The sequence below is a fragment of the Pyxicephalus adspersus genome, chromosome 7 (assembly GCF_032062135.1).
Source record: "Pyxicephalus adspersus chromosome 7, UCB_Pads_2.0, whole genome shotgun sequence".
Taxonomy (NCBI): Eukaryota; Metazoa; Chordata; class Amphibia; order Anura; family Pyxicephalidae; genus Pyxicephalus; species Pyxicephalus adspersus.
The window spans coordinates 2,128,579-2,151,555 of NC_092864.1; the positions used below are offsets into that span (position 1 = coordinate 2,128,579).

Genomic DNA, 22,977 nt, shown 5'->3' on the forward strand with positions numbered 1-22,977 from the left:
CATTGAAATAACATTAAGGTCTTCAGGGAACCCCTCCTATATTTCCTATATCCACAGATCACAGTATATTAGTGTCGTGGTCAGTGGGAAAATTCCTCTTACATTGCTGGCCAGTGAGAAGAATGTCACCCTTACAGATAGCCATTGGTGTCACTTACCCTGACCTGAGAGGCACAAACTGCTCATTGCTCCAGGAACTCCCAGGAACCTCTGGAGGAACCCTGGATGGAAATTACGATTTAAATATTCAAAATGTGTATTAGTTGCTTTGGTATAGAACTTTAATGTCATACTCTTATTTAAAACGTATCTATTTGTAATTGGCAGATCATTTATTTCTCTGTGTCTTCTTCCAAAATTAAAAATAAGGAAGTTGTGTTTGAATTGACTCAGCTATTTCACAATGACGGTCAATATTTCTTAAAATCAGACATTCACTAAGCACAACATGGTGTTTCATAGTGATAACTCAGAAAAATACACAAACTTCTTTCAAGTCACACAGAATACTGAGACCATTGTCTGATTAGACCATCTGTCAACACTCCCAGAAGAATGTTATTAGTTCTGCAAGTTTTGCATTGTGGTAACAGTTTTGGAAATACTGCAGGCTATTTTAGCACTGAAACGCCTCTCAACAAATAACAAATAACAGAAATGATTTGCTGGGATGGGAATCTAAGAACTTGCCTGACACACAGCCCTAACCTCAACCCAAGTGAATGTCTCTGCTATAAAAATCTTTGTCATTATCAGCCCGTGTTACTTTATAATGTATTTGTTTATTAGGTAGCTTTTGCATTTAAGTATGTAATTGAAGGGTAAGTAAAAACTATCAGCAAAATTCTTTTGTTACAACGTATGTTCACAAGCACAGTTACAAACATGACACTGCATACTTTAGGAAGGCTCCAATGATAATCATTCATGTTCATTGAAAACATACTTAATGTATAGCCGTGTACATTTTTGCAGCATTGCACATATTGCGCCCAATTGCTGTACCCTGTCAGCCACTCAATGTGACCACCTTATGCCTTGTAATTTTCAGCTAATATTGTGCATAAAACAGAAGCAGGAGACCCAGGAGACAACATTTGTTTTGGGTCTGGTGGAGTATTTTTTTTTCATTGCTACCGAAAAAGAAATTTACATAATAAACATCAGATAAGATATTTATTGAAAACTCTATACATTAACACAATTGAAAATCTCTAGTGGTGTATGTTAGTACTAATGTTGGTCGAATATCTCACTATTCGTTTCAACAGCTATTCAATCGGATGTTAAGATATTGTTCGGGTGATCGAATGCTGAATTTGGGTATTTTTAGGGACTATTAAGGGCTGTACGAGCAATCAGATTGCCCTTTACTAGTTGTATGTGTTCTTGGATAGAGTTTTTCTATCCAAGAACACAGGGCACTAGATGTGATGAATGGGGAAAGTTGTCCCAATTCAACCTCTAGCTCCCGGGGATCGCCTGCAGTCACAGCTGTGACCGCAAAGTTCCCACGGTCATGTGACCATGGGAACCGAACTGCAGATGAACTGCAGTTTCACTACGACCCCTGGGGCACTCTGCTGCAATCATTGAGAAAATGCCGACCAGCAAGTATCTCTTAAGCTGCGTACACACGTCAGATTTTTCTCGCCCGATAATCGGCATCGGCCAGATATCGGGCGAGAATCTGGCGTGTGTACAGTCGGCGTCGTTCATCGTCCGTGGATCCGTCCTGGCGGATATCAAATCATTGTAGGATAACCTGTAAAAAAAAATAATAAAATAAAAAAAAAAAAACTCTAAAAATTAATTTAACATTTATTTTTTTTTATTTTTTAACACATTTTTTACGTTTTTTTAATCCAAATTTTTACAGTCGAATCTCGTTTTTTTCGGGTCGGGTCTTCCCAAATTCAAACAGCCATTTTCAGGTCGAATATAAGGACAACCTGAATTTGAACACAAACACTAGTTAGCATATTAAGAAACACAGTATAAGTCCATAAAATGATATCATGGAGTTGGCTGTTCTTTTCTTTGATTGATCCAATTTCCAACGTGTTTCTTCTTTAGGGGATATTTGCATATATAATTTCAGAAAATTTTTTTGTTTCCCTGTTCTTTCCAATTATTGTGTATATCTAAAGTTATAGTACTCCATAGTTATAAGAGTATATTTTATCTATTTTGTGAGCCAATGTTATGAAGTTTGCTAATACACAGAAAATGCAGTAATAAAAACCAACCACTGGATGTCACTATCACAAAAATGCAATGGACAAATTCCAAGCTGCACAATGGTAGTGACATCTAGTGATTATGCAAAGTAACTGCAATTCAATTTTTTGGTATTTTGTTAATTGTTTTTGTATTTTGCATAACAGCACTGTTTTCTGATCAGTGATAAAGTTTAGAATTATTTTAAAACATAAATGGCTGAAATACTGTCTAAGTTATTCTATTTGATACCGAAAACATAGGTTCTAAATCTTTTCTTCTATTGTTTTTATTAATAATATTATTAATAATAATAATAATAATAATAATAATAATATTACGCAGCATTTATATAGCACCAACATATTACACAGTGCTGTACAAAGTCCATAGTCATGTGACTAGCTGTCCCTCAAAGGAGCTCACAATCTAATGTTTCCCCATAAACATATGTCATTACCACAAGGTCAATTTAGGGGGAAGCCAATTAACCTAACTGTTTTGCCATATAATTACGGTAAGGTTTACCATGTAAAATGATTTTAGCCCTCAAAATACAACTTCTGAAGGGCCACCTTATACTTGAAATTATTAATTTTGATTATATATGGTAGTAGTAAATTAGAGAAGGGGAGTAAATGTGATAATTACTAATGATTCTCAGTATGTACATTATATTCTCGAATATAAACTCATATAAATATAAACTAACTATTTGCTGAATGGAAGGTACACTTGTCTGGTATCACATCCCCTTAATAGCAATCTAACACTTGAATTTTAATTTGGAAATTTCTAGGTACAATTTATATGAGACTCTATATAATTATAATTTATTAATGTACAATTTCTTAATAAATTGGAATAAAACACAAAGACTCTATTCATGATTTATCTATACCACAAATTTAAACATGAATTGTTACATATTTTACATTCTTTTATAATATATTGCATGTTTAAAATTCTTAGTCCTTTATTCACAGTTCAGCTTTATCAGAGGAACGTATTTTCAGGTGGATGAAATTCATTATCTACAGTTTCCAAACATGACAAAATTTCCCTTTAATTCACCCGTGTTGAAGTTTATAAATTGTGCCATTTTAATCCTAATTAATTCATACATTTATTGCGATATTGGGGATAACAATAATTCCTGATCCCCACTTTAATATAAAATTGTCTTCTTTTAAAATGTCCTTGTTTGCAAATTGTCTCTCATACCAGACCGTGGTCGTACGTTTCCCTTTATCAGATATGTCTTGATCTGACACCCAGCATCCTCTAGTTTACAGCACACATTGTGAAAGTTGGAGTTTTGTGTCATAAAACTCAGATAAGGCCAGTAGAGTGGCCCCTGATTGACCTCTGAGCTCTATTCTGAAACCCAATTATTAATAATCTTTGTATTTCCAATATAGCATTCTGTATAAAGTATTAGTTGGCTGATTTGTAGTTGGATTGTTATGGTGAGACCAAAAACTATTCCCCTAGGCCTCAGGAAAGCTTGGAAACCATACATAGCCTGTCCTGGTCAACCATAAGTGTGATTATTTTGTGTGATTAATAATCTGAGTACTGGAATATAAAAGCAGGAATCTTTGCTGGACCCCAGATTCAGAAACTGATAAATGATTCAGATTTCACAAGTTACATGACTGATACTGAAGCTTCTGCCTGGCACAGCTATGGCATGGTTGACAAATGCTGAAATCCACACTTGATGATACGGCCACCAAAGCCCTGAAATCCAAAATATTTAAACATGTGAATTGTAATTCATAATGTAGGAATAACAATATTATTATTATTCATAATAGACATGGTTCATATGGTGCCAACACATTACACAGCGCAGTACATTAAATAGGGTTTGCAAGTGAAAAACTAGATACAAAAGAGAAGGAGAGGACCCTGGCCTGAAGAGCTTACAATCCAGGAGGTGGGGGAAGTATCGCACAATAAGAGGGGATATGGAATGGTGGGAAGTAGTGAGGGTTTAGGAGACCGAAGAAGATGGGTAGGTGAGGTTGAAGACGGGTACGTGAGATTAAAGCGTTGGATTTTGAGGGCTCCTTTAAATGACCAGAAAGTAGGAGCAACCCAAATAGGATGAGGAAAACCATTCCAGTGAGTTGGGGCAGCTCAGCAGAAAAGTCTTGTGGCCATGCATGTAAAAGGTTGTGAGTGGGGAAGTCAATAATAGATCATTGGAGGAGCCAAGAGAGCAGATAGGGGGTATTTTTCTATCAGGTCAGAAAGGTATGTGAGAAAAGAACTGTGGGGAGATTTCTGTGTCAGGTAGGTGGGGGAGGAGCTGTGGAGGGATTTGTGTATCAGGTAGGTAGGTGGTGTGTATGGGGTAGGTAGGTGGGAAGGCTGTGTATGGGGTAGGTAGGTGGGAAGGCTGTGTATGGGGTAGGTAGGTGGGAAGGCTGTGTGTGGGGTAGGTGGGAAGGCTGTGTATGGGGTAGGTAGGTGGGAAGGCTGTGTGTGGGGTAGGTAGGTGGGAAGGCTGTGTGTGGGGTAGGTAGGTGGGCAGGCTGTGTATGGGGTAGGTAGGTGGGAAGGCTGTGTATGGGGTAGATAGGTGGGTAGGTAAGTGGGAAGGATGGATAAGTCTGGCTGCAGCATTCATATTAGATTGTTGGTTTTACTCATCTTTTTAAACCATTGTATTCCGAATAAAGGTGACCAGCATATTATACCATTATGTTATAGATATGAAAAACAACCAAACTGGGCTGACAGAGTTCATCTTGGAAGGTTTGCCTAGTAATCGCATAGCGGAGATCTCCTTGTTTGTCATCATGTTTAATCTTTGTATTGTAACGCTGGCTGGAGATGTTTTGTATTGTTACTAATTTGCACTAACATTACCCTCCGCACTCCTATGTTGTTCTTTCTTGCTAATTATTCTTTCCTGGAACTGATCTTGGCGTGTGTGGTTTCTCCTAAACTCTTAAGTAGTGTTGTTGTTGGAATTCGGGTCGTCCTAATGTTTGACCCAAATATGGCTGTTCAAATTCGGCCCTCCCACAATGCCTAGGGCCTTTCAATGACAGCAGGGATGCTGCCCTCCATGTTTGTTGTGGCAGGCAGCCGATTGGTCTATATAAGGCCAGAACGTGCCAGCATTTACCACTCCTGACAGAGATTTGCTCACAACCTTTCTGTACTGCTTGGCTTGCTTTGTCAAAGTGAAAAAAAAGTGCTTTACTTTGGTAGACTGTGTCACACTCACACTAGTAAGCTGCGTACACATGTGCAATTTTTGTCATTGGAAAGGATCTTTCACGATCCTTTCCAACGACAAGAATTGCAAGATGCATGAGCGAGTGCTGTACATACAGCACCGTTCTGCTCTATGGAGAGGGGAGGGGGAGAGCGACGGAGCGGCACCCTGCTGATCCCTCTCCCCCTTCCCTTGCATTAGGATCGGTCGTCGTTCATCGTCCGTGGATCCGCCAGGGCGGTCGTTCAGACGGTGGACGACGCTGACTGTCCACACGCCAGATTTTCGCCCGATATCTGGCCGATGCGGATTATCGGGCGAGAAAAATCTGACGTGTGTACGCAGCTTTAGTCAGATAGATTGTTGGATTGACACACAGACGCAGTGTATACTGCAGTATATAGTTTCTTATCATCTCCCGTCTGGACTACTGTAACCTCCTCCTCTCTGGTATTCCACTAACCCGACTCTCTCCTCTACAATCTATTATGAATGCTGCATTCATTGAAGATGCTCAGTTGTTTGAGTCATCTGACGAAGAGAGTCAGTTCACAGGCTTTCCCCCCAGTTACTTTTCACCAGAACACTCTCGGCCAGAGGAGCCAATTCAAACTGGTGCCAAAAGGCCGCAGCTTCTATTCGGCACATGTAGGGAAACTGTCTCTTCTGATGATGATGATGATGATGATGATGATGATGATAATGATGATGTGCTTGAACTGACATGGGGCGAACAAGGAGATCATCATAGGCAGGAAGAAGAGGAGGAGGAGGAGGTTGCAGAGCGCCCTTAAAGGGGGAGAGGGAGGAAGAGGGTAAAAGCTGCCCACACTCTGCATTCTTCACATACCAGTGAAGCAAGTCTGTGGTTAGCATTAGCAGCATCCAACCTTCCATCTCCCAGATGCTGGAGCACAAGAGGAAATATGGCACAAATGATTCCAAAACAAAGCTAATCAATGCGGCAATTGCACAGCTGATTGCGTTCAAGCTCCTCCATTGACTCCAATGCACTCCGTTACGCATTCCTCCACGCGAACCCACAGTACCGTATGACCAAGTGTCCATAGCCCTGATACACTCAGTTGTGGCAAGGTGCACCTGACAACCGACACCGACAGTTGGTCGAGCAAGCATGGAGTGGGAAGATATATTTCCCTTACTGCTCACTGGGTAACTTTGGTGGCAGCAGGGGAAGATGCAGCTGCAGCAAGGCCTGCATACCTACCGCCCAGAGCACATCGCCATGTAATTTCCTCCTCAACCTCTACTTACACCTCATCGTTTGTCTCGTGTGCCTCAACCTCTTCCTCCAGGGACACTTTGCCGTGTAGACCCAGCACCTCCCATTCGCCAGCATCTGTTCACCGCCAGCAACAACCTGTAATTTGCTAAGCGATGCCTCGGTTCACTCAGCCACACCGGCGCAGCCATTCTAAATGCACTGCGGGAGCAGGAGAACATATGGCTAACTCTGTACGGACTTCAGCCAGGCAAGGTCATGTGTGACAACGGGGCCAATCTGCTGGCAGCCCTGCGTTGTAGGAAACTCACATACGTACCTTGCCTGGCTTGAACTTGATAGTACAACGTTTCCTTAGGAATTACCCAGGCCTCCAGCCATTGTTGCTGAAGGCCAAAAAGCTGTGCATTTCCACCAGTCATACACAGCCAGTGCTAGATTGGTGGATTTACCCATAGTTATAAGAGTATATTTTATCTATTTTGTGAGCCAATGTTATGAAGTTTGCTAATACACAGAAAATGCAGTAATAAAAACCAACCACTGGATGTCACTATCACAAAAATGCAATGGACAAATTCCAAGCTGCACAATGGTAGTGACATCTAGTGATTATGCAAAGTAACTGCAATTCAATTTTTTGGTATTTTGTTAATTGTTTTTGTATTTTGCATAACAGCACTGTTTTCTGATCAGTGATAAAGTTTAGAATTGTTTTAAAACATAAATGGCTGAAATACTGTCTAAGTTATTCTATTTGATACCGAAAACATAGGTTCTAAATCTTTTCTTCTATTGTTTTTATTAATAATATTATTAATAATAATAATAATAATAATAATAATAATATTACGCAGCATTTATATAGCACCAACATATTACACAGTGCTGTACAAAGTCCATAGTCATGTGACTAGCTGTCCCTCAAAGGAGCTCACAATCTAATGTTTCCCCATAAACATATGTCATTACCACAAGGTCAATTTAGGGGGAAGCCAATTAACCTAACTGTTTTGCCATATAATTACGGTAAGGTTTACCATGTAAAATGATTTTAGCCCTCAAAATACAACTTCTGAAGGGCCACCTTATACTTGAAATTATTAATTTTGATTATATATGGTAGTAGTAAATTAGAGAAGGGGAGTAAATGTGATAATTACTAATGATTCTCAGTATGTACATTATATTCTCGAATATAAACTCATATAAATATAAACTAACTATTTGCTGAATGGAAGGTACACTTGTCTGGTATCACATCCCCTTAATAGCAATCTAACACTTGAATTTTAATTTGGAAATTTCTAGGTACAATTTATATGAGACTCTATATAATTATAATTTATTAATGTACAATTTCTTAATAAATTGGAATAAAACACAAAGACTCTATTCATGATTTATCTATACCACAAATTTAAACATGAATTGTTACATATTTTACATTCTTTTATAATATATTGCATGTTTAAAATTCTTAGTCCTTTATTCACAGTTCAGCTTTATCAGAGGAACGTATTTTCAGGTGGATGAAATTCATTATCTACAGTTTCCAAACATGACAAAATTTCCCTTTAATTCACCCGTGTTGAAGTTTATAAATTGTGCCATTTTAATCCTAATTAATTCATACATTTATTGCGATATTGGGGATAACAATAATTCCTGATCCCCACTTTAATATAAAATTGTCTTCTTTTAAAATGTCCTTGTTTGCAAATTGTCTCTCATACCAGACCGTGGTCGTACGTTTCCCTTTATCAGATATGTCTTGATCTGACACCCAGCATCCTCTAGTTTACAGCACACATTGTGAAAGTTGGAGTTTTGTGTCATAAAACTCAGATAAGGCCAGTAGAGTGGCCCCTGATTGACCTCTGAGCTCTATTCTGAAACCCAATTATTAATAATCTTTGTATTTCCAATATAGCATTCTGTATAAAGTATTAGTTGGCTGATTTGTAGTTGGATTGTTATGGTGAGACCAAAAACTATTCCCCTAGGCCTCAGGAAAGCTTGGAAACCATACATAGCCTGTCCTGGTCAACCATAAGTGTGATTATTTTGTGTGATTAATAATCTGAGTACTGGAATATAAAAGCAGGAATCTTTGCTGGACCCCAGATTCAGAAACTGATAAATGATTCAGATTTCACAAGTTACATGACTGATACTGAAGCTTCTGCCTGGCACAGCTATGGCATGGTTGGCAGGAACTTCTTGGGGAACCTTAAAGTACAAAATTATGAAGAACTGCTACAAAATTTGCTACTATGAACATCAAGGTACACTATCTCCATATGCAAACATTTCCAGAAAACCTTGGTGATATCAGTGAGGAACAAGGGGAGAGGATCCATCAAGATATAAAGGTGATGGAAGAAAGGTATCAGATGGGAGAGACACATGGGCCCTGATTTATTAAAGCTCTCTAAGGCTGGAGAGGATACACTTTCATCAGTAAAGCTGGGTGATCAAGCAGACCTGGAATGGATTTCTTCAAAGTTATTTGCTATTTACTAGCAAATGTTTAGAAACCTGGACCAGATCCATCCCAGTGTATTCTCTCCAGCCTTGTAGAGCTTTAATAAATCAGGCCCACTGTGATCTGTGGATACAATAATTATAGAAGGTGTTACCTGTAGACTTGAAAGTTATTTCAAGTATTCCCCATGTAAACATGTAAAAAATATAAAGAAACACTGGGTTAAAGTATGATTTACTTTTGGGTGGGATATGATGAGTCATTTGCTCCTAAATGTGATTTTTTTTTTCCTTTTCCTTTTCCTTTGGCATTTTCAGATCAGTTTATACTCGAGTATATACAGTAAATTTTTCCAGAGCGCTACAGTCCAGGCCATGAATACCCCACCAGAGAATTTTTAGTGAATATTACATTCACTGCTCTATAAATATACATCTAGTACTTTATATAGTATTTGCATTTATTAGACATGCCAATGACTACTTAGACATACTTTTATATTGTATAATTTGATTACGTACATACATTTCTACCCATTTTATAAATTTACAATCCTTATTTATTTGTGCTATTTAGTTTTTCTATCTGGTCCTCTGATAGGTGAAGAATAAATAAAATTACGTGAACCACAAATAAGACATCATTTGTTTTCCTTAAAGGAAACCAATGTAGAGAGAGAAAACTAATATAAAGTCATATATTTCCAAAGATAACATTTTTTTTTATTTCCACTTTATATTTAAATCATACGTATGATCAGGTATCTGGTTTCTGCTCTTCTTGTATAATTTTTAGAGGAATAAGAGGAAATAAAATGTAACGGTCTGGTAACAAAGCCTAATATCCAATATTTCCATGCCTTGCTTTTACTAAACTTACCCATTAAAAAGTATTTACCCATCACCGGGTCATCAAGTGAATTCTGTCTTTATTTTTGGTAAATTGTGAAGCTATAGAATGTTTATCTGCAATTATTAAACAAATGCTGAAATCCACACTTGATGATACGGCCACCAAAGCCCTGAAATCCAAAATATTTAAACATGTGAATTGTAATTCATAATGTAGGAATACTGTTCCTCCTAGTTCCTCATCAGCGGCTGGAAAGTCACGTGTACGGCAGTATGTAGAGGAGTCCCACCGAGGGGTTGGAGAGGCGCAGCTACAATCATTCATTGAAGATGCTCAGTTGTTTGAGTCATCTGATGAAGAGAGTCAGTTCACAGGCTTTCCCCCCACTTACTTTTCACCAACACTCTGAGCCAGACGAGCCAATTCAAACTGGCTCCAAAAGGCCGCAGCTTTCTCTCAGCACATATAAGGAAACTGTCTCTTCTGATGATGATGATGATGATGTCCTTGAACTGACATGAGGCGAACAAGGAGATCATCATAGGCAGGAAGAAGAAGAGGAGGAGGAAGAAGAGGAGGAGGAGGAGGAGGAAGAAGAGGAGGAGGAGGTTGCTGAGCACCCTTAAAGGGGGAGAGGGAGGAAGAGGTAAAAGCTTCCCACACTATGCAGTCTTCATGTATCAGTGAGGCAAGTCTGTGGTTAGCATTAGCAGCATCCAACCTTCCATCCCCCAGATGCTGGAGCGCAAGAGGAAATATGGCCCAAGTGATCCCAAAACAAAGCTAATCAATGCGGCAATTGCACAACTGATTGCGTTCGAGCTCCTCCCTTACCAACTGGTAGACTCCAATGTGCTCTGTTACGCATTCCTCTGCGCGAACCCACAGTACGTTATGCCTAAGCGACAGTATTTTGCAGAAAAATGTGCTCCTGCTTTGCATGAACACGTGCAGAGCAATGTGTCCATGGCCCTGCAGCATGCAGCAAGGTGCACCTGACAGCCGACAATTGGTCGAGCAAGCATGGAGTGGGAAGATAAATTTCCTACACAGCTCACTGGGTAACTTTGGTGGCAGCAGAGGAAGATGCAGCTGCAGCAAGGACTGCATACCTACCTCCGGCCAGAGCACATCGCCATGTAAATTCCTCCTCAACCTCCACTTCCACCTCCTCCTTTGCCTCGTGTGCCTCAACCTCTTCCTCCAGTGAGTGTATTTTGTCGTGGAGACCCAGCACCAGCACCTCCCATTCCGCAGCATCTGTTCACCGCCAGCAACAACCTGCAGTTTGCTAACCGATCCCTTGGTTCACTCAGCCACATGGGAGCAACCATTCTAAATGCACTGTGGGAGCAGGAGAACATATGGCTAACTCTGCACGGACTCCAGCCAGGCAAGGTTGTGTGTGACAATGGGGCCAATCTGCTGGCAGCCCTGCGTTGTAGGAAACACACACGTACCTTGCCTGGCTTGAACCTGATAGTACAGCACTACCTTAGGAAGTACCCAGGCCTCCAGCCGCTATTGCTGAAGGCCAGAAAGTTGTCAGTGCATTTCCACAGGTCGTACACAGCCAGTGCTAGATTGGTGGATTTACAGCGAAACCTCAATCTGCAGGTGCACCGGGTAATTTATGATGTGGCCACTCGTTGGAATTCCACCTTTTACATGCTGCAGCGGCTGGCTGAAAAACAGAAAGCGGTGGTGGATTACTTGGCAGAGTCTGTTCGTTTCAAACATCATCTCAGACATGAGTGCCTACTAGGCATAGTGCACCACAAATCCAGGAAGAGGAGGAGGTGGAAGAGGATGAGGAGGACATTGCAGGCATGGGAGAAGGGAAGGAAGGTACAGAGGAAGATATTGAGGGTACATGGCATCCATCCACCCAAACACAAGGCGGCATGTTCAGTGGATGGCAAGACCAGGCGGAGGAGGAGGAGGACAACCCTGTGCTGGTGTTCGACCCACAGGAGTGTGTGTCCAGAATTACCTCAGCTTGTGGGAAATTTGAGCCACAGCCTTCATGCCGGAGTGAAGTTGAGTGACAGCCTTCATGCTGGAGTGCATAGCCAAAGATCCGCGCATACAACATATAAAAACAAAGACTGACGACTATTGGATTGCTGATCATCCTGGTGGCCTCTTCAAAAGGTGACAATACAGTGCACAAGTCCTCAATTTGCAGCACTACCAAGAAGTGCTTCTAAGGGACTTGTGCTCAGCCTTTCCTTCTGTCAGCAGCAGCAGCCATGGCAGCCATGCCATGGCAGCCAAACGACTACCTTGAGCGGCATGGGTGGCAGCAGCAGTAGAGGTTGTCTAAGCCAAACTATGCAGGCTTTTTTTCAGCGGAAGCAAGCCACCAGTCGTGCAGCAATTGCCATTGACAGTCAGCAACTCTACTCAGTCATGGCACAGGAATACCTGAGCTCCACATGTGACATCTGCAACCTGCAAAGCCAGGACCCACTGGGCTACTGGGTATTGTTTTGAGAGAAATACAGACATTTTTATGGCTTTGTGGATATATAGCAAGTGCTATCACAAGTAAATATCTGTATTTTTACAGAAATGTTTCTGTCCTTTTGTGATAGATTAAAAGATGTATCAGAATGTAAGATTTGTATTTTTTAGGGAGAAATACAAGAATGTTTCTGTCTTTTTTGATAGATAACAAGAGATACAATTTAATCTATGCAAATCACTCTATCACAAAAGCCATAGCATTTTCTGTATTTCTCTCAAAAATACAGATATTTAATTCTGATAGCACTTGTTATCTATCCAAAAACCCAGAAAAATTTCTGTATTTCTCTCAAACATATACAGATATTTAATTATGATAGCAATTGGTATCTATCCAAAAGGCCATAAAACATTCCGTATTTCTCTCAAAAAAATACAGATATTTAACTATGATAGCTCTTGCTATATATCCACAAAGCCAGAAAACATACTATATTTCTTTCCAAAAAATATAGCTATTTAACTGTGATAGCACTTTCTATTTATCCCCAAAGCCATAAAAAAATCTGCATTTCTCTCAACAAAAAATGCAGATATTTAACTGTGATAGCACTTCAGATATATCCACAAATCAAGGAAACTTACTATTTTTCTCTCAAACAAATACAGATATTTAATTATAGCACTTGGTGACTATCCAAAAGGGCATAAAAATGTCTGTATTTCTCTCCAAAAAATACAGATATTTAACTGTGATAGCACTTGCTATATATCCACAAAGCCAGAAAGGTGTCTGTATTTCTCTCCAAAAAATACAGATATTTAACTGTGATAGCACTTGCTATATATCCACAAAGCCAGAAAAATGTATTTCCCCGCTGATTCCGCCAAGCTCGTTTCCTTTTATGTGGTTTCGCTAGATAGTAGGTATAGACAGTGTGAATCTCGTTCATCCATTCATGTATCCAAAAGCTACAGCTTCTACACCGTCCATAGAGGTGATGGCCTCAACCTCTAATGCCGTCCTTGCTCCGTCTCAGGGCCCACCGCCTCCTCCTTATGCTGCCACTGATGCCGCCTGCCCAGTAACCAGCTCTAGATGCCAGTTTCCAATGCCATGCATACTCCGTTTTAGAGCCCACCGTCCTTCTCCTCCTGCTTTTTCTACTGTGATTTACTAATGCCTTCTACACTCCATCTCAGGGCTTACTGTCTGCCTCCTCATGCTGATACTGCTGCTGCCTGCCCAGTACTCATCTCTAGATGCCAGTTACTAATGCCAACCACACTATGTCCCAGAGCCCACCGCCTCCTCCTCCTGCTGTTACTGCTGCTACCTGCCCAGTTACAGTACCCAGCTCTAGATGCCAGTTATAAATGCCATCCACACTCCATCTCATAGCCCACCGTCCTACGCCTCCTGCTGTTACTGCTGCTGCCTGGCCAGTACCCAGCTGTAGATACAAGTTACCAATGCTGTCCATGCCGCATTTTACAAAGTTACAGCTAGCAAATAGGAAAAGGCAGTCCCCTACACAGCAATGTCTCTAGTAGCTAAAGCTTCTACACTGTCCTTGTAGGTGATGGCCTCAACCTTTAATGCTGTCCTTGCTCTGTCTCGGGGCCCACTGCCTCCTCCTTATGCTGTTACTGCTGCTGCTTGCCCAGTATCCAGCTCTAGATGCCAGTTACCAATGCGGTCCACGCTCCATCTCAGGGCCCACCGCCTCCTCTTCCTGCTGTCACTGCTGCCGTCTGTCAGTACTCTGTTCACTAAAATCATACAATTCTGGGAAACATTGACGATGCACTACACCCAGCTCCAGATGCCAGTTACCAATGTGGTTCCCACTCCTGTGAGGCCTATAAAACTTGTAACAGAGCCGTGTAGCTGGCTAATTTTTTGACTGAAAGACCCCCCTCAGAGACCTCTGCCTGCACTCTGAAGCCTGTGTATGGCTTGTAACGGAGCGGTGAACCTGGTGGCTAATTTTTGGACCAGAGGAACCCCCTCATGTCCCTCTCTGCCTCCACTCAGAGAGCGTGTAAAATCTGGCATGTTCCCTTGACCGCCTCATAAAATGGCCTTGCCAGCAACAGAAAAAAGACTTCCTTTTTTTCTTTTACTTGTACAGTGTTGTGCAGAGCTGGGGGAGTCTTGACATGTCATTTTAAATGTAGTTATAGTCTGTAGAAGCTCTACACAGTCCCAAAAAATAACCCAAATTTTTCCTCCTTTGATTTAATGGTGATTGAATTTGACATTCGATCACCTGAATAATTTTGGTCTATTCGAGCGAATTGCTGGCGAATCGAATTGTGAGCTATTCGACCAACACTAGTCTTAAGTAACTTGTAGCTTAGGAGGACATCCATCTCCTATGGCGGCTGGTTGGTTCAGTCCTATTGTTTTTTCTTGCTGGCTACAACTGATATGATCCTCATTGCTGTCATGTCTCATGACCGCTTTGTCGCTGTGTGTAATCCTTTGCGTTATGCCAATAATATGCTCTATCTTGGTTCAGTGGCTTGCTATCCATCAACATTGCTGCGATTCTTAAAGGGGATTTGCCGTGCTGTGGCCCCAAAAAAATCAATCGCCTCTTTTGTGACCTATTTCCTTTGATGCAGCTGGTTTGCATGGATACACATTTCATTCAAATTATTGAATTCCTTCATTTCGCTGTGGTCATTTTATGAAGCCTCATTTTCATTATTTTCACTTATATACTTATGATAATCTTTCATATCCCATCAGCTGATAGAAGGCAAAAGACATTCTCAACTTGTACATCACATTTTACTATCATGATAATTGTATATTCCAGCAGCATATTTCTGTATGTCACCCCAAGAAAGGGAAGTTCACTAGAGTTCATAAAGTGGTGTAGATATTTTTGTCATTCCTGCAACAACTCCCCTCATATTTACTTTCAGGAATATGCAGTTTCAGCAGGCTGCATGTAACTCAACAAAGAGGTGTAAGAGATACAGGTTCTTTGTTGGACTGGCGTTTGTAAGCAGCCATCCAAGGATTGATGGTGCTGAACCTTCTTGGACTGAAGTGTGATTTAAATATGATGCTATATGGGTAGGAAGACCAACAGGAAGAGTTTCATGATGAAGGTGTTCGGAGACACTTAACAGACTGGGTATCCTGTGCTGTGTGCCACCACAAGGTAGCAAGGAGAACAGAATTAGTTGTCTGCCCCCTGATCTGCAGCTCAAAGCATCCCCTGATTCCCTTTATCTGTGCAGCCAGAACTGAACTTTATTGGCATCCCCAGCACATACTCTGAGGCTGAGCACAGCTGAAGGGGATATTTGGATCAAATTTATTCTTGGCTTCACCTTGCAGTGCCATTGACTACTAGGACTTTATAGCCTTTCTGTTTACAGTCACCAGTTGCCTGATGCTGCATGAAGTTTGGCTGACCTGCTGCTGGTGTGTTTTTTTTAATTGGATTTACTGCTGCTGATGCCTGAACTAACCTTTTGCCTGTGACCTTTCTATGTCTTTATCCTCGGATATCTTGTCTGGATTACCTGTGTATGACCCATGACTCTGTATTTTGGACTTTCCTCTGCTGTACTCCCGTTTGCTGTATTATCTGTGGTCTCCTGGTCCTCTGTCAGTCCTTACCAAGAAACCATCCCTTGCACACCAAAGTCCTGGGGTCAAATGTGTGCTAGGAGGGGGCAAGTAGCTTCCCAAGGTTGAGCAAATTTTGCTATAAGTGAAGAGTGCAGAACTAGATTGAACTATTTGACTTGTGGGGGTTCTTCATTTTGGAAGCAAATACATTTGTTTTGGGGGTTTACTTGCTTGCTTGGTTTTAGTGCTTATCACCCACCAACACATCATAGGTGTGAAAGAACTGGACAACCAGTGGAGGATTTTCTGTCCAACTATTACACAGAACAACATTATCAAAACTTCCAAAACCCTACCTGTTCATATCACATTGGGAGGAGCTTTGGCCCCATTTTTTCTTTCGACACCTACACAAACATATTCATGAACTAACACAAATGCTGCCTAAAACAGTTCCTGAACATGATCCAGAAAATCTCAACATACTTGCTTATGATCAACGCATACATTTTGGCTCCATCTTCTGCAGTTTATACCAGGGGATCCTCTAGCAGACCATGTGCCTTACGCCGTTATTATTACGCTTTTACACAGTTGTGTTCTTATACTGTTTGTAAGACTTTGCCTAATTTTGACTTTCTGTTTTGAATTTTTGTTCCTGTATACCAAAGGTCAAATGAGCATTTTGAGTTACTTTGTAACTTCTGAGAGCAGAAGACCAGTTGAACAAACAAATGGCATTTGCTTTGGTTTTGTTCCAGGTCATATCTGTATTATAAACTCAAATACATAAACTAGTGTACAAAGACACAATACAATCTGGGATTTCCCCACAAAATGTAAAATATTTTACTGTGTTTAGGTAATAAACTAAACCTTACATATATATCTTTAGGGGTCTAATCTGCTGCTAAAATCCCCTTCACCTGTGCACGCCCTCAGAGTATGTGCTGCGGATGCGGAGAACGTACATCTCAGGCTACACGGCTAAACAGAAGCAGGAGATGCTTTTTGTCCTTGTTCCTGTTGGAAGTAACATTGCTGGACAGAATAAACAGGGTGTGATATATTGGTAATGCACAGTGTGGGTGTAATCTATGTCGGTATTCCCCAGACACCGATCCCCCAATCCATCGCCGCAGTCTTGGTCTATAGCAGGTTGCGTCTCCCAGCACTCGGTTGCCCCAGGACTTGGTGCGCAAAGGATGGTGTCTGGAAATAGGCCAGCAGCTGACCTGGCCCCCACTAAATCCAGAGTACAGAGCCACAAATGCACAGTAAAGACACGAATCCAAAAACTAGCCAAGGTCAAAAACACAGGAAATCAGTCCATCCAGCGCAGTACAAGGGGTGAGGCAAAAGGCGTGAGTGGGGATCACAGGCAGAGTTCAATGGATAATCAGACAAGGGCGCAAGTCAGTAACAGGGAAAACTCACAAAAACACTCCAACACCGGTCAGCCCTGGAGACGCTATACCAGGCACCTCAGACTTGGAGCATAGAGACTATAAAGCCCCAGCAGCCGACAGCCTGGGATTACCAGTAACTACTCAGCAATCAGCTGCACACAACGCAGCGACAGGAAGGAATGGGCTGCGAGCGCCCTCCTGTGGTGAGGTATCGCCTGTTTACTTATGCCCAGAGAGTGCCTCCTAACAGTGGGATTCCCAGGCAGATAAGCATTTCCTAACAATGTATTTAGGACTGGGGAGTGTAAGCGTAAAGCCAACTGTCTCAGGGAGAAAGGCGGTGTGAAGCCTGTGTGCAGGGTGTACAAGGATGGTATTCAAAAAAGTAGAGTCTATTAGATGGGGAGAGTGAGCAAAGAGACACAGGAGGCTAAACTTATGTTATATATCAAGTGATTGGAGTGAATGAAAGAGGGCAGAAGGCCTGAATTCCAATTTGCAGTCTGAAGAACCTCTGAATGCATTTTATTTGAAGCAATTTCCCAAGTTTTCTTTATGTAAAACATTCTTTTTTTTTTATTTCAGTTCTGTCATCTGTATTGAATCCCATATGTAGCCAGATGAGGATTCACGCGGCATGTAGGATTACACGCCCAATCGTGTTCTCTTTGATGCAATGTACCCAGCTGAGCCTCCCCTTGTAAGGCAAAAGACTTTTATCTATGCTGATTCTCCTTCTGGCACAGAGGTATGTTGGACATTTTTTGGAATCATTTGAGATACTTCTCAAATTTTCTTGAGCAGGATGAGTAAATATTTCATAATCAGGGTAAATCTGTACTCAGACATGACTATGTCAAAGAATGGAGTGGCCAGTAATTTATTGGTAGAAAAATACCACTTATATATATATACACACTGTAAATACATTCACACACACATATAAATACTGAGTATGTTGAATCAAGAGAATACATTTTAATATGCAAGGCTAGTTTTTTTGTTGCATTTTATTTAGAATATCCAATCATTTGCAAACAATGATATCCTAAAAATTCAATAGAATATTTTGTATATATTTGTTATTTTCTTCAGCTATATTTGGTTTCTTTGCCTAATTGCCAATAATGATGAAAAGATGTTTATCCAAGGGATCATTAGCTGTGAGATCCGCACTGGGCATTTCTGTTCTATGGAGACACAGGTTTCTGAATTCACCTTGAAAGTATATCTAGCTGCTCAGATCTGGGATGTGCATTTCTTTTCTAGAATGGGAATTATTTGGTGCTGTAACACATCATTCTAACTATTGAGGAATACAATGCATGTAGCTATGTGATGTCTTCCCAATTCTAATATAACAGTTATTGCTTTGTATGGGGTAAGTGTTTTATACAAGGTACTGCACCGCACACATCTTACCAGTTACAATAAATGGTGAACTAAATCATTTTCCTTTAATAAAAAGAAAAAAAAAATGAAATGATGTAGACATTTCTTATTATACTCGAAGAATATATAAAACACAAATTCCTCACTAAATATTCATCTAGATTCAAAATGAAAGGATGAATAAATAGGTGAACTGGAACCTTTCATGTCTTTCAATATGAAGCACAAATAAATCTGGACTTATCTCCCATTGGGTACAGGAATATGGTTGGGCCCATATTGGGGTTTGGTGTGTGTCAATGACTCCCATGAATGTGTAGTTGGACTGGTACCTGAATCTTTTTGTCAGTTGTGTTTATTTGGTTTATGTTATGTGTGAATATTCATTTTCATTCATTCATTTTCATCATTTTATTCATTTTTATTGTGTTTTATATGCTTTGTGTTAAAGGTTACATTATATCACATTCACTATATGTTATGTTCTTTATGTAAGCCAACTTTACTCTCAACCCACATACCTAAATGTTCACCTTCAGCCCCACATCAAAGATCTTTATGCCCAGCACTGTACACATTTCTGGTTTGGAATACTCTGGTTTCATCCTAAACCCAATGGGTGGCCCACTCACCCCAATCACTGAGACCCCTTTTAAGTTCTTAGAAACAAAGTTTGTATTTCTATCTGTAACAAATTGCTGAATATAGCAGCACAGCACTACAGGCAACCAATGCAGACTTGTACCGTTTGTAGAAGTGTTGCTGCAAATTTAAATTTCTAAATCTAAAGTTTCTACCTTCTACAGTCCTAGAGCTACATTTCCAAACGATTACATGGACTATAACCTAACAATTGTTTCAATGCTTTTTTGGGGTGTCGCGGCTCGAAAATTCAATTTTGATGTGGTTCAAAACAATAACCAAAATAAAAATTTCAGCCACATTGATCAAACAATGCATAGCTAGCATATTAAAGGTTCTCCTGGTCAGGGCAATACACAAAACACAATACAAAAACAAAGTTCCAGTTGCTAGTCAGCATAAAAATAATATCTACATTATTTCAAATAGCCTTTGCTGTATACGTATTATACATACCTCCACACTGCAACACCAACTGCCCTCTGTATAATGCCACCGTTAACTTACCCGTCTTCTTCTGTCTCTTAAAACACTCACTACTACCCATCACTCCATATCTCCCCTCCCATTGTGTGAGACTTCCCCCACCGCTTAGATTGTAAGCTCTTTGCGGCAGGGTCCTCTCCTCCTCCTGTGTCATTGTCTGTAAGTGTCTGTCATTTGCTACCCCTATTTTATGTACAGCTCTGTGTAATTATTTGGCGCTATATAAATCCTGTTTAATCATAATAACAATAATAATAACTTAAACAAAGCCACATTTTAACACCAAGACCCCTTGTATAGCGCAGTCCCTAACTCCAGCCTGACAGGGCTTCCATTAGGAGCATGCATGCCTTGGAGGTAGCCTCTTCCTCCTTAAGTATGCAGGAATTCTACATTTGCCTAATATCAGGTGGATTTCTGCATAAACCCAACACACACATAAACAAAAACTACTAAATTATTTGGCATCATGTACCCCAATTTTAATTAAAGAACCAGGATAGGGCCATAAGTAATTGCTGCAGACCTGTGACTCTTTATTTGAGATCCAGGCCCAGAGCCTCCTGGAAGGAAGGGGTGGACCAAGCACTCCACCCCCTTCTAGGACAGAAATATAGGATAGCTAGGAAGTACCTGGCTAATAAATAAAGGGAGAATGATTTTGAGATGGGGGGAGTTGTAGTCTAAGGCCAGGTAGCTCAGATGGACAGGCTGGGTGTAACCTGTATGGTGGAAGAGACCAGGAGGTCTCCCAATGTTTAGGTCTGTAAGACCAACAATTCTGAAGACTGGGATGTATAGAAAGAGCCAGGAGGCTACATTTGTGTTTTTCTTGTCATTCTGTAATGACTTTGGTCCCCTGTGAGGGAAAACCCTAAAACTGGCTTTGTATTGATGTTTTTACATGAATAAAAGTGGGCAGAGCGCTCTGAAATTTGAACTGAATCCTGAATGACAAGTAATGTAATAACGCTCTTATTTTAAAATGTTCCTTCCAAGAAAAATAACACCAAGTTTCTTTTTTACAACCCACTTTGGTAATTGAGGCTGTTTTAGTCTTTACTCATTGTGATTGTGAATACATTGTGATAATACCTGGAAAACTTCATTTTAGAAAAATCCACGTTTGTTCTTCATCCTATGGGTCATATCCCTAATAGGTGCAGGAAGAAACTCTTTAAAAAAAAAATACAATTTTGTTCAAATATATTTAATTTTTATTGAAGACATGGAAGTATTTACTCTGCAGGATTTGTATGAATTTCAGAAAAACTTCTCCATTAATAATGTCTTTATTGTCGGGTTGAGGATTCCGCAGCACTACAGACGTATCCTGTTCTCCATTTTAACAGTCACCTACATCCTGACCTTGTCATGCAACCTCCTGGTCATCTTGTTGGTGTTCTTCACTAAACTTTCACATTCTCCTATGTATGTGCTGCTCTCCAATCTGTCACTGTCCGAGATCTTGCTCACCACTGATATTGTCCCCCCCATGCTCTATATCATACTTAGAAATGGGGCTAATTTTTCTATTGTTGGGTGTTTGATGCAGTTTTTCCTATTTGGTGTTTTTGTGGTAACAGAGAGTTTCCTCCTTTCAGCGATGTCCTATGATAGATACCTGGCCATCTGCAAACCTTTGCATTATAAAATAATTATGGGCCCTGAGTTGTGTCTCTGTCTTATTGTTATCTGCTGGACGATGGGATTCCTGATTATGTCCATTGCTGTGAGTGTGGTGAACACTTTGTATTTGTGTAGAGAAAACATTGACCATTTCTATTGTGATGTCATTCCAATACTGAAACTTTCTTGTTCCGATACTTTCATGGTTGAAATAGTTGCGTGTTTTCTTTCATCCTCAGCTACTTTGTTTCCTTTCCTGGTAATTATTGTTACTTATGGGTCTATCATCCAAGCCATAACCAGGATCTCCTCATCTGTAGGCAAAGAGAAAGCGTTCTCCACCTGTAGTTCCCATCTGGGAGTTGTCTTCATGTATTACTCCACCATGATTATCGTCTATGTGGTTCCACCTGGACATTTCTTGACAGCAAACAAAATAGCATCGCTGCTCTATACAGTGATCACCCCGCTGGTCAATCCTTTTATTTATACTCTGAGGAATCAAGACATCAATGTAGCTATAAGACAAATAATACAATCCATAACCAGGCAATAAAGAATAGAATTATTAAAGAACAACCAATAAAGAAATACTCCATAAAAGATAATTAATACTGACCTTTCCATCCAAAGATGAATTCAGTCTTCACTGTGTTGTAGCCTTATATCTTCCACCTATACACATGTACAAAGTAGAAAGGATGCAGAATTACCTATCTTGCAATAAACTCTTTCCTCCTTGTTGTTTCCAGTCTGCTCATGGTATTAAAACTTTGGATCTGCCAAATTTTCAGATTGTGCTTTAACATTTTTGTAATTTGTAGAGAGCAGTAAGGCCTCAGCCATCCTAAGTATAACTTTAATCCTGAGTGTTCCCAATCTCTGGTTTATTACTTCTTCTGCCAGCTTTTATTGGACATTTTGCAGCAGATGGTGGAGAAGAAGAGAAGGAACCGACTAGGGGTGGTATAGCTAATACACTGATTCCATCATTGGAGACAGAATCCCCCCCCCCCCCTTCAGAATCAACTGAATATATCTTAGTAGTTACAAACAATTCAAAAGAAAAATGATCAAGAACAGGTTTTGTAGCCAAAAATAACATACATATTCTTATTACTGTACGTTGGTAATGATGACATTACATACAAGTAAAACTGTCAATGCTTGTACATTCAATCTTTTATATACTACCTTGTTCCATTACTGATGATGAGAGTTAAAGGTAAGTGTCTAGACAGATAATTCTCTGGCTGACATTGTTAGCAAGTAATCACGTTTTTCATCCTACACATAATGATGTGGGGGGAGATGAAA

General features: G+C 40.3%; 1 protein-coding gene across 1 annotated transcript; it reads left to right on the forward strand.

The window, feature by feature from the left end:
* Window positions 1-21,259: 21,259 nt before the first annotated feature.
* On the forward strand, window positions 21,260-22,216 carry LOC140334634 (olfactory receptor 11A1-like). The gene has a single exon (XM_072416872.1). It carries the CDS (start codon window positions 21,260-21,262, stop codon window positions 22,214-22,216), a length of 957 nt encoding a protein of 318 aa, XP_072272973.1.
* Window positions 22,217-22,977: the final 761 nt, after the last annotated feature.

Bases quoted from the DNA above. Each gene is read 5' to 3' on its own strand.
- LOC140334634 (XM_072416872.1), top strand. From the start codon at position 21,260: ATGGAAGTATTTACTCTGCAGGATTTGTATGAATTTCAGAAAAACTTC.